The sequence below is a fragment of the Falco peregrinus genome, chromosome 5 (genome assembly GCF_023634155.1).
Source record: "Falco peregrinus isolate bFalPer1 chromosome 5, bFalPer1.pri, whole genome shotgun sequence".
NCBI classification, from domain to species: Eukaryota; Metazoa; Chordata; class Aves; order Falconiformes; family Falconidae; genus Falco; species Falco peregrinus.
The window spans coordinates 102490606-102503253 of NC_073725.1; the positions used below are offsets into that span (position 1 = coordinate 102490606).

At 43.1% G+C, this 12648-nt stretch overlaps 1 protein-coding gene across 1 annotated transcript in view; it reads left to right on the forward strand.

Annotated features, from left to right (window-relative positions):
• The first annotated feature begins 388 nt into the window (after positions 1–388).
• UROC1 (urocanate hydratase 1) overlaps positions 389–12648 on the forward strand; it is a 45131-nt gene continuing 32871 nt past the window's right edge. Inside the window, exons 1-3 of the mRNA XM_005230067.4 lie at positions 389–690; positions 9076–9206; positions 11907–12000. Coding sequence (XP_005230124.1) covers positions 565–690; positions 9076–9206; positions 11907–12000 — 351 coding nt within the window. The 5' untranslated portion in view covers positions 389–564. The remainder of the gene's footprint in view (positions 691–9075; positions 9207–11906; positions 12001–12648) is intronic.

Sequence of the window (12648 nt, forward strand, 5' to 3'; positions counted from 1 at the left end):
TTGACAACCACTGCTGTCTAGGAGATGAATTGATGAGATCTGAGGAACGGTTTATACCTAGAGGTGTCAAACAGAAAATGCCCATCTTATCTGAATAGTGATGTAAATAATAATTGTTAGCTGTAGTTAGATCGTAAACTATAGAAATGTAAATGCACAGTCTTTGAGGTCTCAGACATCCAGACCATGACCCTCACTAGGACATTGGGGGAATCAGATGATTTGGAAAGTGACTGGGCTTGCTCTAGTGGCTTAGCACAGCACCAGCTGACAAAGCATCCAGAGAATAAACAGCAAAATTGTGAATCATTCATTTTGGGGGTGGAGGGAAGAGCCAATGGCATGGCACAGAGCGGGGAGGTGTGTCACCTGTGCTGCCTGGCCTCTCTGCTTGACAAGGCTGTTTGCAAAAGTCAGAGGACAGGCTGTGCTTTTCGAGATCACCCCGGAGTGGTGGTACATCTGAATTGCTAGCATCTTGCTTGCCTGCACCCTTTGTTTCCTGTTCCTTGTACTTCTTCAGTTTGCCGTGCCTTTCATCCTCCTCCTATTTCCCCAGCAGCTATGACCAGCCTGAAGGAAATTTGTCGTGGCCTTCCTCTCTACCCTTTGCCTGAAAACAAAGGTCAGAGGAAAGGAATACCCCATGCACCCGTGAGAACACCTAATCTCACTGCTCAGGAGAAAAAGGTAACATGGGGTTTCACAGGGCCTCACTTCTTTTACAGCTAAATGCAACTTGGGGCAGCAGACCTGATTGCCTCAAATGCTTTTCTGAATGTGCACCTAACTTTGTGGCAAATTGTTTCCATGGTGCTATAATTTCAGTGGGTAATGGGACAAAGTACTGGAAATTCTTGGTGCTTGCTTTCTTCCTCCCCCAGAGGTACGCAGGTTGATATGAGGGAGATTTGCTGCACAACAGCTTCCACGACTTTAAATGGCTAAAGAAGATGCATTAGACTTCAATGCTGTCAATCCAGCATTGTTCCTTGGAGGTGAAATTATGAATGCTGTTGCAAAACCACTGCATATGTATGGGAGTGAAAGATAACCCCTCAAATATAATAAACATCAAATGTGATGAATCAGCATCATGGTACAAGCTACACATCTGTATATTTGCATAAAAGATCCAAAGACAATTTATTTTAACCAATAGTCTGAACATCCTGGAATTTAGGCAAGTTTGTAGGAAATGGAATTAATTATTTGTCTTAGTTGTGTAATTCTTTTTGTCTCTTTGTTTGAATAGTCTACGTACACACTAAAGTAATCATTGCATTATTTCATGTTAGAAATTTTTAAAAAGCAGCAGAACGTAATGCTCAGTGGGTGGAGATCCTTAGGAATTTGTGTGGGAGAGGATAAGGTGGGTTCCTTAGTTTGAAAGTCTGTGCTTCATCACATGTAACATCACTTAAAATGTGACATTGTAGTCAGAACACACAAGTTCCTTCCCCACTAACAAGTTGCATGCAACCTCCTTGCCTTCGTGGGAGTTTCCCCCTGGCATCAGCAGCCAAATTCTTTCAAAGTCCACTTCCACAAGCAGAGGAGAGCCTAGTCAAAGGGTAGAAAGAGGAACAGCTGTGATATGTCTAATGAGGGTTTACTTCAATGTCAGGAGCATTCGTGGCTGAGGCATCCTGTCTGTGCCTGGGACAGCTCAGACATATGGAAGTGTGGCTAAGCATGCAGAAGAGGTCTGTGGTGATGGCTGTGAAGATAAAGCAGTAGGGAGTGAGCTTTACTGCATGTCAGAACATTGCCAATCATCTCCCTTTTTTGTTCCTTGCCTTTGCTAAATCCCTTTTCCCCAGGAGAAGTCTGCTAAAGCATGAAGGAGTCCATGTTGCAGGAGAGGAGATGGTATCTCCTAAAAGGATGCCAAACCTTACCCTTTACCTGGGGAAAGAAAGGTAATGACAGTCCTCACTCCCTATATAGAAACTGGAATAGTTTGCTGCCTCCTGTAAGTGTTGCAGGAGTGATCTTGGAGTTCAAGATCCTTAGGACAGCAAGGAGGGTGTACGGCAAGATACTGTGGCAAGTGGTCAAGCCACACCACCTAAGTCACAGAAGGCAAAGACAGGGACTGGGAGAATGGAGAACTACCCGTTGTAGGAGAAGATCAGGTTTGAGGCCATCTAAGGAACCTGAAGGTGTACAAGTCCTTGGGACCTTATGAGATGCATCTGTAAGTCTAAAGGGAACTGGCAGATGAAATGGCTAAGCCACTATCCATCATATTTGAGAAGTTGTGGCAGTTTGGTGAAGGTCCCATGGACTGGAAAAGGGGAAACATAACCTCCATTTTTAAAAAGGGAAGTAAGGAAGACCTGGGAAACTGAAGGCCAGTCAGTCTTACCTTGGTGCCTGGCAAGGTCATGGAGCAGATCCTCCTGGAAACTATGCTAAGGCACATGGAAAATAAGGTGGTTGGTGACAGCCAGCACGGATTCACTAAGGACAAGTCATGCCTGACAAATGTGGTGGCTTTCTATGACAGAGTTACGGTGTTGATAGATCAGGGAAGAAGAACTGCCGTCATCTACCTGGACTTGCAAAGCTTTTGACGCTGTCCTGCACAGCATCCTTGTCTCTAAACTGGAGAGACATGGATTTGATGGGTGGACCACTCAGCAGATAAAGAATTGGCTGGATGGTCACACTTAAAGAATTGTAGTCAACAGCTCAATGTCCAAGTGGAGACCAGTGATGAGTGGTATTCCTCAGGGGTCTGTACTGGGACCGGCACTGTTCAACATCTTTGTCTGCAACATGGACAGTGGGATCAAGTGCACCCTCAGCAAGTTTGCCAACAACACCAAGCTGTGTGGTGCGGTCAACACATTGGAGGGAAGGGACACCATCCAGAGGGACCTGGACAGGCTTCAGAGGTAGACTCAAGTGAACCTCATGAAGTTCAACAAGGCCAAGTGCAAGGTCCTGCACATGGGTCAGGGCAATCCCAAGCACAAACACAGGCTGAGCAGAGAATTGATTGAGAGCAGCCCTGAGAAGGCCTTGGGGGCGTTGGTGGACAAGAAGTTCAACATGAGCCAGCAATGTGTACTTGCAGCCCAGAAAGCCAACTGTATCCTGGGCTGCATGAAAAGCAGCGTGATCAGCAGGTTGAGAGAGGTGATTCTCCCCCTCTGCTCTCATGAGACCCCACCTAGAGTACTGTGTTCACCTCTGGGACCCGCAGCATAAGCAGGACATGGACCTGTTGGAGTGAGTCCAGAGGAGGCCACAAAGATGATCAGAGGGCTGGAGCACCTCTCCTATGAAGCCAGGGTGAGAGAGTTGGGGTTGTTCAGTTTGGAGAAGAGGAGGCTCCAGCAAGACCAGAGAGCAACCTTCCAGTACCTGAAGAAGCCTACAAGAAAGCTGGAGAGAGACTTTTTACAAGGGCATGTAGTGACAGGACAAAGGGCAATGGTTTTAAATTAAAAGAGGGTAGATTGAGATTAGATATTAGAAAGACATTATTTACAGTGAGGGTGGTGAGACACTAGAACAGGTTGCCTGGAGCAGCTGTGGATGCACCGTCCCTGGAAGGGTTCAAGGCCGGGCTAGATGGGGCTTTCAGCAACCTGGTCTAGTGGAAGGTGTCCTATGATTCTAAGATGGCAGTAGACTGAGTTTGTGGCCCCAGTCTACTGCCATTCATCCCTCCTTCTTACCTACCACATGCAATAAGAAGTCATGCTAGTTTGTTGGTTTTTTTATTAGACTTTTAAAGGTTTAAAAGCTGCCTTTCTGATTTATTTCACCCTTAATCCTCCACCTTAAACTCTTAACAGAGTTAGAGGCTCAGCTGGTATTTATTTTATATCTGAAAGGTCAAATATCTTTTTTTTAAGAGGTGTTCCATGCTTAGAAAAGCATGTAGACAGAAAAGTTGTCTGTCTAGAAGTTGTTTTTTAAGTCTCAAGACAGGCTTCCAGATTTTGTTGATAGTGTGTAATGCGGAGCATATTGTGAGACTTGTCTTTATATATGACACTGTGTTCATTTTCTAATTGAAGCACTCAGGGGAAGCTTTGACAGAAGTGAAGTTAATAATGCTCTGCTGATTTCCTCAGGATTTGTACCTCTCTTCATATGCCTTCATACCAGTTTTAGCCCTTTCTACAATAATACTTAGCACTGCCAGTGTTTTGTTTTCTTGGGCCTCCTTTTCTGGTTCTGATAGAAATCCTTTAAGGGAGATTTACAAAGTTCTGTGTGTTTGGGGACTTGCCGAAGAGATATATAACTCTCCTGTTGTACCAACTTTAATCCTCTTGGATAAATCAAGCCATTTCTCAGAACTGATTCTGTTTAAATGTTTCCTGAGTTCTCTTCCTTTGGCATTCTTTGCCTGAGGCCTGAAGCAGCCACATTCTCTCTCTTCCCTCCACCGCTCGGGAAAACCTAGTTTTCCATTTCTGAGCATCTGTATCTTAATGTAAAAATACTACAGAGAAACTACCCTTAAAATCTTATGGTATGGTGGTGTGTCCCTTGCAGAACAAGGATGCTGCATGCTTAATCCTGATTGACATTCAGGTAAAGCTGGAGCACCTTGGGAGGACTGTGCACTTCTCAGTGTTGCTCAGAATCAGAAGAAAATGGTATGCCTTCATCCAGGCAGCGATTCCCTTATGTATCTTAGAGCCAAGTCATGTTACAGTCTTCCTGCTACCCCAGCATGATCATCTGTCACCTGATTGCAGTATCAACTGCAAAAAGTTGTGTTTCTGTCATAGGGCTCTGAGGTCAGTAATGGGCCTTGATGACCTTGATGAGCTTCACCTAAGGTCTCCACCCATGCCCTCTGCCCATAGGCTTAGGAGCTCCATTTAAGCTTAGGCCTAGGATTTCAGTTTCAGTTATGCTGGAGATGTGTCTGTCTCTTGTCCTGTCAGAGGCTGTCCCTATGCCCAGCTGTGGCCTTCACTGATCTTGTCTCCGACCTGTAGGCTGGCTTGCTACTGTGGATCTTCCTTGTGATCTCTGGGCCCTGTCTTTCTATGGTAGCCATCTCCAGACCTGACCCTGAGCTACATCCTTAGCTGGGCCCCAGATGTGCAGATCACCACAATCCTGCCTGATGACCTGGACTCCTGGTGGAACCTGGCTGCAATCCCTGGGCTGCCCTGCTCACCTCCCTGTGGTGCTATGAGGCTGGACCCTGGCTGGTGAGGTGCCTGTCCTGTTGGCTCTATTGCTCTGTTTGGCTCCCTGTCCCTTAGGGAGCATGTGGCCTTGCTGCTTCATGACATTTTAGTACAGAGAGCTGAAAACCAGAGCCTGTGAAGTCGTGTAGCACCTGAAGTTCTTCAACTTTCTAGAGAAGCAGAGGAGCACTTGACCTTAATGGTTGCTTTACACATCCATAAATGAGGCCCCTTCTAAAAGGTATTATGTGGATTGGGAAGGCCAATGTCTTGCCTCACGTTTTGGAACATCTGGATGATAAAGAACTTGGTTAATCTTTCATAGCCTGTAGGGCATTTATAGGAATAGCCAGTCAGAAATCACCGTGTTTACTTCCCGACCGAGCTGATCTAAACTGGGACCTATTAGGAAGACTAATACATGAAAGGAAAATGTTGCTGTTTAGAGAATAGTGCCACCAAAAATTCTGGGCCTGGATATCATCTGGTGGAAGATGACAGGTGGGAGGCAGCAATGGCTCCGCTGGAAAAGGGGCAGAACTAAGAAAGAAACTCTTGTAGAGTTAAGGAGTAGCTTCCTTTCCTCATTCCTCCCTTACCTCAGTAAACAGGGAGATTGCAAATCTGAGTGTTTGAGCGTCTCAAGATCCTTAAACTGGAAGTTCTGATCTTATTAGAAAATGGAAATGAATGATATACCTTCTGAAGAGGCGCTGGCTCTTCAACAAACACCAATTAACAAAGAGGCTAGTATACTTGATTTCTCAAGAGAACCTCCCAACAAAAATATTTACTGCTAATCAATTGGAGGAGGATTTCATGGGTTCTTTTAACTACGTTCTTCGGACATTGAAAGGTCTGAATCTTGATTGAATAACAGCAGGATCATGTTTTACTGTATAAATGCCAGTGAATTAAAAAACCAGTCACTATTAGGGTGTCTTGAGCTTAAACACAAGAATCAAACGTTAGATCCAATTGGCATATCTAAGAGGAAGACTTTGTATCCTATGCTTGCATTGCACTGAGCTGAACTGAACCAGTAACCCAGCAAATTCAGAGTGGGTTTTTTAAAGCAGCCTATTCAGGCTCAAGCTTCTAAATGCAATTGATTATTTCTCTAAGATACCAATGACCTCTGGATCTGTTTTTTCAGAGGTGCTGAGCATGTGCAGCTTAAGCTTCTGTCAGTAGAAGTTACCAACAGGAAGAACACCTAAATATCAAATGCACAATGTCTAATATTCAGAATGCAATGTGTCAGTTATAGGTAAATCCATCCTACTTAAAGGTTATAGTAATGTTTTATATGGTGCTTTAATGAAAGGTAAGGAATAATGACCTTGTATTGCCTTTCCACAGATGCATGATGATCAGCCTATTTGAATTTGCTTCTTGAGTCCTTTTCTCTAGGTTATTCAGTTTATGACTCAATAATAAATATGCAAAATTCTTCCTGATGTAAATGGCAATTGCCCTTTCATAAAGCAGTCAGGCTCCATCTAAGCAATTTTAAGCACCTCAGCTCTCCTATTGAGAGACTGTTTCAGAATCTCTTATATTTAAATTTTTCTAATTTCAAGACTACATTTTTTTATGGCTAATTCACAGCTAGTTATTCCTCTTTCAGCATTTCCTTGAAGCTCCTTCCTGCTTTGACATTTATCCTGCAGTGAGACAGCAATCAAATGTCACCTTTGTTCAGTTAAGCTAAACAAGCCACAGTCTTAGTCCTCTTTTATAAGATCTCTATTGTCTGTGCATCCAAGGCGTCCTTCCCACCCTTCGTGTAATATCCAAGTTCATGTTTCATTAATGTTTGCATCATCAAAATTCAGGCTTCTGCTAATGTGTAACATTAATAGGATAGAGGCTCAGTTTAAGTGAATTTATTTGAAAATCCAAACAGATTTTGCTTGCTTGTATTTTTAGAGCTAAGAGAAATATTTGCCCATCAGTTTCATTATAATATAAATAATACATTGATCAAAGAATGAGTGAGCCTTGCCAAATTGGAAGCAAAACACTCATCCTTGATAGTTCTCGGTAGTTCTTACAGGCAGCCAAAATGCCAAATGTGGCAATGTTTTCCTCTCAATTTTGTTGTTGTTAGGGGTGTAGGTGATTTTATTCTTACTTTAGAAATTCCCTAATATCTAGAATCCACTGTGATAGCTGCTTGCCTCTGAGATTGACTTTGAAAATCCCCACATATTTTGTCATGGTGTGGATATAGCTGGGATTTTTGTATTTATTAATAATGATCACTTGAAAAATGATTGTTTATCTAATTGGAGAAGAATAAGATGGTGTTTGAAGATGGAATTTGCGTTTTCCTGTCTGGTAAATAGGTTTTCCCCCCTTGTCATTCTCTGTGTGGAATGGCAAATCTGATTTGTAGCATTTTACTGGTCTGATCCACAGCTGGTGTAAATCAGTATAGCTTCACTGATCTGAAAGGGTCTGACCCATATGCCTGTTCAGTAGCAAGTGTGCCAACAAAAATGTCTCCTGATATGGGGTGTTTTTAGATTTAGAGATGTTGTTCTCTGTGTGGTTTAAGGTATGCGAGGCCAGCGTGCTCAAATGAAGGGACTGGAGAGCTCTATCCATAAGAGCCAGACCATAGTTGTGTTGAATGAGGATGTTTATTACCGAGCTGAGGGCTTTATAGAACTTTTCAGGACTTCTTACTGGGATGGATGGTGATGATACCTAGACTGGATGGATCTACCTGTCTTTGTTCTAGATGTCTGTACTACAGCCCAGCCCTTCCCTTCCTCCAGAAAATACCTGCTTCCATAACTCTTTGAAGTGCCAATGGCAAGCGTCACAAACATGGGGAATTCTTGCTATACCCAACCCTCTCCAAAACTGGGCTTTCCTGGTTGTTTTGTAGACTGTGATCAGATTTGGAAACAAGCTTGATCCCTTTTTATCCTTTCCACAGCCATTAAAAATCAGTGTAATGAAGATATGAAGTTCAATATGATTTGTGAATCCCTTCAACTAAAAGTAGTTTGGATAGTGTCACCATTTGTCAGGGAACTGACAAGATCTTTTAGCATCTTTGTATGAAATTGTCGTTTTAAAGATTACAAGTTCTCTATTCTCATTATGGTTTTAATGAAACGGAACATGTAATACAGAGACATGACTTAACAGACTGTTACTAAAGATAATGATTTATTTATGGTTTCTTTCATCTAAAAGGACATACTGTACTTTGCAAACCATGGGTGATGTCTTTGAAGGCAATAGGGAGTATAAGCCACTTAGCATAGTCTGCAGAATTTAATTTGGTGCCTAGTAATCACTTCAGCTAATTTGGAAGTAGCATCAATAAAATAATGTAAACCACCACCCTCTGCAAAACATTAAGATGCTAAATGTAGTGAATCTTTAATAAAACTTAGCGCAAGAACATCTTCATCTGGGAGTATGTCACAGAACTCAGGGCTAAGATCCCTTTTTTGAATGGGAAGTACAGTATGGTCTTCAGTGTCTCTAGGAGTTCAGGGTCTCAGTCTAAGGATTTCTGAACAATGTTTTCCTTGGTAGTTCAGTGCCCCCTAGCACTGTCAGAGGGAATTTGTCCATGTCTGATATTGATAGGGTTGAGCACTATTTAACAAATCTCTATGGTCTCTCCATGCAGATTCAGAGGGGTGGGGCAGGGAGGGTTACATGTGTACAGCAATTGAATCTACAAGGAAAGATGCAGGTAGAAATACTTGAGTAGGAAAGCAGGAATGGAGCTCCCCTGGTGTGAGCTTGGCCTTTTGAATTATACCACCCTTGTGATAGCTTAGGCAACCTTCCAGCTCAGTCTGATTAAAGTTCAGGACCACTCACCTCCATTTCTCTTTTACCTCAGTTTGTCTCTCTTGGGTTTTTTTGGCAGCTGGCTTTGCGCAATGCCTTGCGTTATTTCCCACCTGAAATACAGAAGAAGCTGGCACCGGAATTTGGTGAAGAACTCAGGCTATACGGCCATATCTATATGTACAGATTCTTTCCAGATATTGAGATGAGGTAAGGACTAGATGGTTCACGTTGTATTTGGCTGCCATTTCCTTACCAGCTTTCACCTGTGGAACTGACCTTTACATAATGGCATTGCTGTGTCCTAATTTACCTCTTGTAGAAGTCATGTCATAACATACTAATGAAGTGCATCAGCTGAATAAATTGGATGTTCTGTGTATCACTAGGTAGCAGTGGTTTCATTTCCAGCGAGGGATACTGAATGTTTTGGTATACGCTTCGATAAAGGTGCATAACAGTGACCCTTCATTCTCAGCTTTCATCCTGTTTTCTGTCCTCGTGACAGTCCCATGGGATTAGGACAGACGGTGTGCACCCTTCTGGATAGGCTGTGGCAGGGCCAGGACAGTCTCACTGCTGGAAAGCTCAGCACCACTCAACACAGGAAAAGGACTGTGTAAAGTTGTGTGCTTGATAATGCCAGCTTTACCATACACAGAGATCCCAAATGCTCTGCCCCATGGCAAGTCTTAGTTTCTAGAGGCCAGTCATTACTCAGAGACCTCTGATTGCAACCTGGGCAAAAAACTTGCAATAGTCCAGAGCTGCTGCGTGTCAAGTCTCAACTGAACCAAGAGGTAAGATTAGATGAGTGGATGGCTTGAGAACTGCTGTGAGTGGCTGGTTGTTTCCCAGTCTCGCAGAGAAGGCCTTCTGGGCTTAAAAGAAAGATGGTATGTATTTCCAGCATTGGAACCTATATCTGACCCTGGTTTGTAATACGCTGTGCCTGTTGATCTTGGAGCATCACTTCATTCTAGGGCTGATGGGGCTAATATTTGTGGAGCAGAACAGTTTTAGAGAGGGCTGCCAGGGGCTAGCTGCTTTTTTTAGGCTGATTGATTCCTTTTTGCATCCAGCAGGGGCCTGGTTAATGTCTATACAGAAATCTGAAAAAAACAAGCAATGAGAAAGCACTCTGATTTCCACAGATATCCATATTTCTGTGCTGTTCGTACTAGTTTGGGGTCAGCTCTTGCAAAATCCAGCTAAGGGAAGGACACCTGGAAGGCTGTCTGAAAGATATTGCAGAGCTGGACTTCAGAGAACCCTAGTCCTGAACTACAGATGTGGGCACCATCCAAGTGGGCTTGCATGAGACAGTCCACCAGCTTGTTTCCATCACTGGCATCAGTGACTCTTTGATAGCTTCGAATATTTTTTTCTTTGTGACCGTTTCACTCATCACTCAACAGATTCTTACAGTTTCAGATTAAGAAAGTGCCTTTTGTTCTCTGTAGTCTGGTAGTATTTGAGTTTTGTTCTGCATGTCCCAGGGAGCACAGTCCAACTTGGTTCTGTTCCATTTAACAGCCATGTTCCTGTACCAGCATACTCAGCCGATATTTGAACTCTGGGCTTCTTATGTTCTGAGCAATATTACGTGGAAATATCACCTCTTGATGAATTGGTATAATTCCACAGAAGTCCTATTATTTTATCACATCAAGCTTAAAAAAGCAGAAAACACTAATAAAGTATTGTGGAAAAACTCAAATGCTTTCCCTCCTCATTTGGCAATGACTACAAGGCATTTATTTTAATATCCTGATGTAAAAAGCTAGGATAACATGCATATGATTATGGGAGGAGCCCATTTGCTAAGTGTGTAGAATATACATTCCAGATCTTGGCTCATGAACTGGTCAGCGGATGTCCAATTTTTTTTTTTTAGTTGGCACTCTTTAGCCTAACCTTTTCAGTGTAACTGTCTTCCCTCTACAAAGCAAGAGTCCAGCCATTGAATGTCTATGGTTCAATAAAAGGAAGATCATTTAGAAACCATGTCAAATGATCCTATCTACCTTCAGGAGTTTCCAGCATCTGTAATGGAGTTGTTACTTGCAGAAAGGCAAAGAGCAAAACTCGTGATCAATGGTTGCACTTCCTTTTGGTATCATACCTTGGAGACCTCGGCACAATTGTATTAAGACCTGTGGAAACACAGCAAAGGAACTGTTCCTGCCTGCAGAGCTGTAAGACCAGAAATTTTAGAGCAATTTGATAGGACAAACAGATGGTGGAGAAGGTATGTGAGATGATTGTGGCAGTTAGCACTGAAGCATGTTAGTGCTAGGAAACCTGACTCAGAATACCTTTGTGAGTGTACCTTACCTCTCAGCTTTGTGGATGGAATGCATCTTATTCAGTAAAAAGGCCCATATTCTCCAAACTAGTTCAGTTTTTGAGAGCTTCTTTGGGTCTGAAATTCAAGCTGGATGTTTTTTCTTAGTAGGATCTTAAATAACAAGGGCTGATGGGCCTGAAGGCAACTTCCACTGATGCTGTTTTCCTTGGCACTGCAAGACTTGGCTGCTTAGCCTGGCAACCGTGTCACAGAGGCCAGTTCCAGGATTCCCAAAATAGTGAAGTTAAAAAGCAATGAGAGCTCTTGGCCACCATATTTATAATTGATTGGGGTTAACAAGTAAGCAAATAAGCTGAATATAGTTTTTTCCCCTTGCTTAGTTTTGATAACAGTTAAAACCTGATTTTTTGGGGAAGTTATTTATGTAATTTCAGATCTGCACTTTTCTCCTTTTTTCTTTATTTCCCCTTCCCTCCTGAATAAGAGCTTGCAACCCAAACGAATGTGTTGGCATATGGGGGTATTTCTGTGGGGTATGTTGTTGTGGTTGCCCTGTGAGTCGGAGTATCTCTTCTAATTTTTTGTGACTACTGTTTCAGAGCGTACCCCATAGCAGAATACCCTTGCAAGACCAAATCAGCTGCTGCCATTATGTTGATGATCATGAATAATCTGGATCCCTCGGTGGCTCAGGTAAGGTACGGTGAAAATAAGGAACCTGGATTCACAGGGCAGCAGCAAATCTGCATGTTGCTTCCTGTACGTGCGCTCACATAAAAATTGAAGAATTGAGGCATATAGGGGAAATTAATCCTTGTGCAGATGATCCTCCTTCCATGGACTGAATAGAATTTTAGTTGTTGATAAGCCTTTTGCTGGTCCTGTGCCCCAGGGTACCTGCCAGCCCCTGTATGTGTAGAGCTGGCTGCTGTATGTGTTAGCCAAGCAGGCCAATGTCTGAAGAGCCAAGGCAGCCTCCTTATGGGTGATGTCCTAGAACATCCATTTCTCCGAGACAAAGCCTGCAAGGGACTGAATGTGATTCTGTGCTTTTCTTTTTGGTTATATTTTGATTCCTAAGGTTTGGCATCTTTTGTATTAAGTTCTTTAGTTTCCTGCTGTGCAGTTCTGAATTCTGCACAGTGGGTCCCGGTCCTAATGCAGACCTCCGAGGCCTCCAGCAACACTAGCAAGGCTCATTCCAGTTCCCACTGCATACAGGAGCTTGGTCGCTGTCTGCGAGACAGGTAGAGTTCAGCTCCTAGTACGTTGCTCCTACAACTCACGCTGAAAAATTATTGCTGATGCTTCCTGTATCTTTGAAAGCTTGTCCCTCGAGGA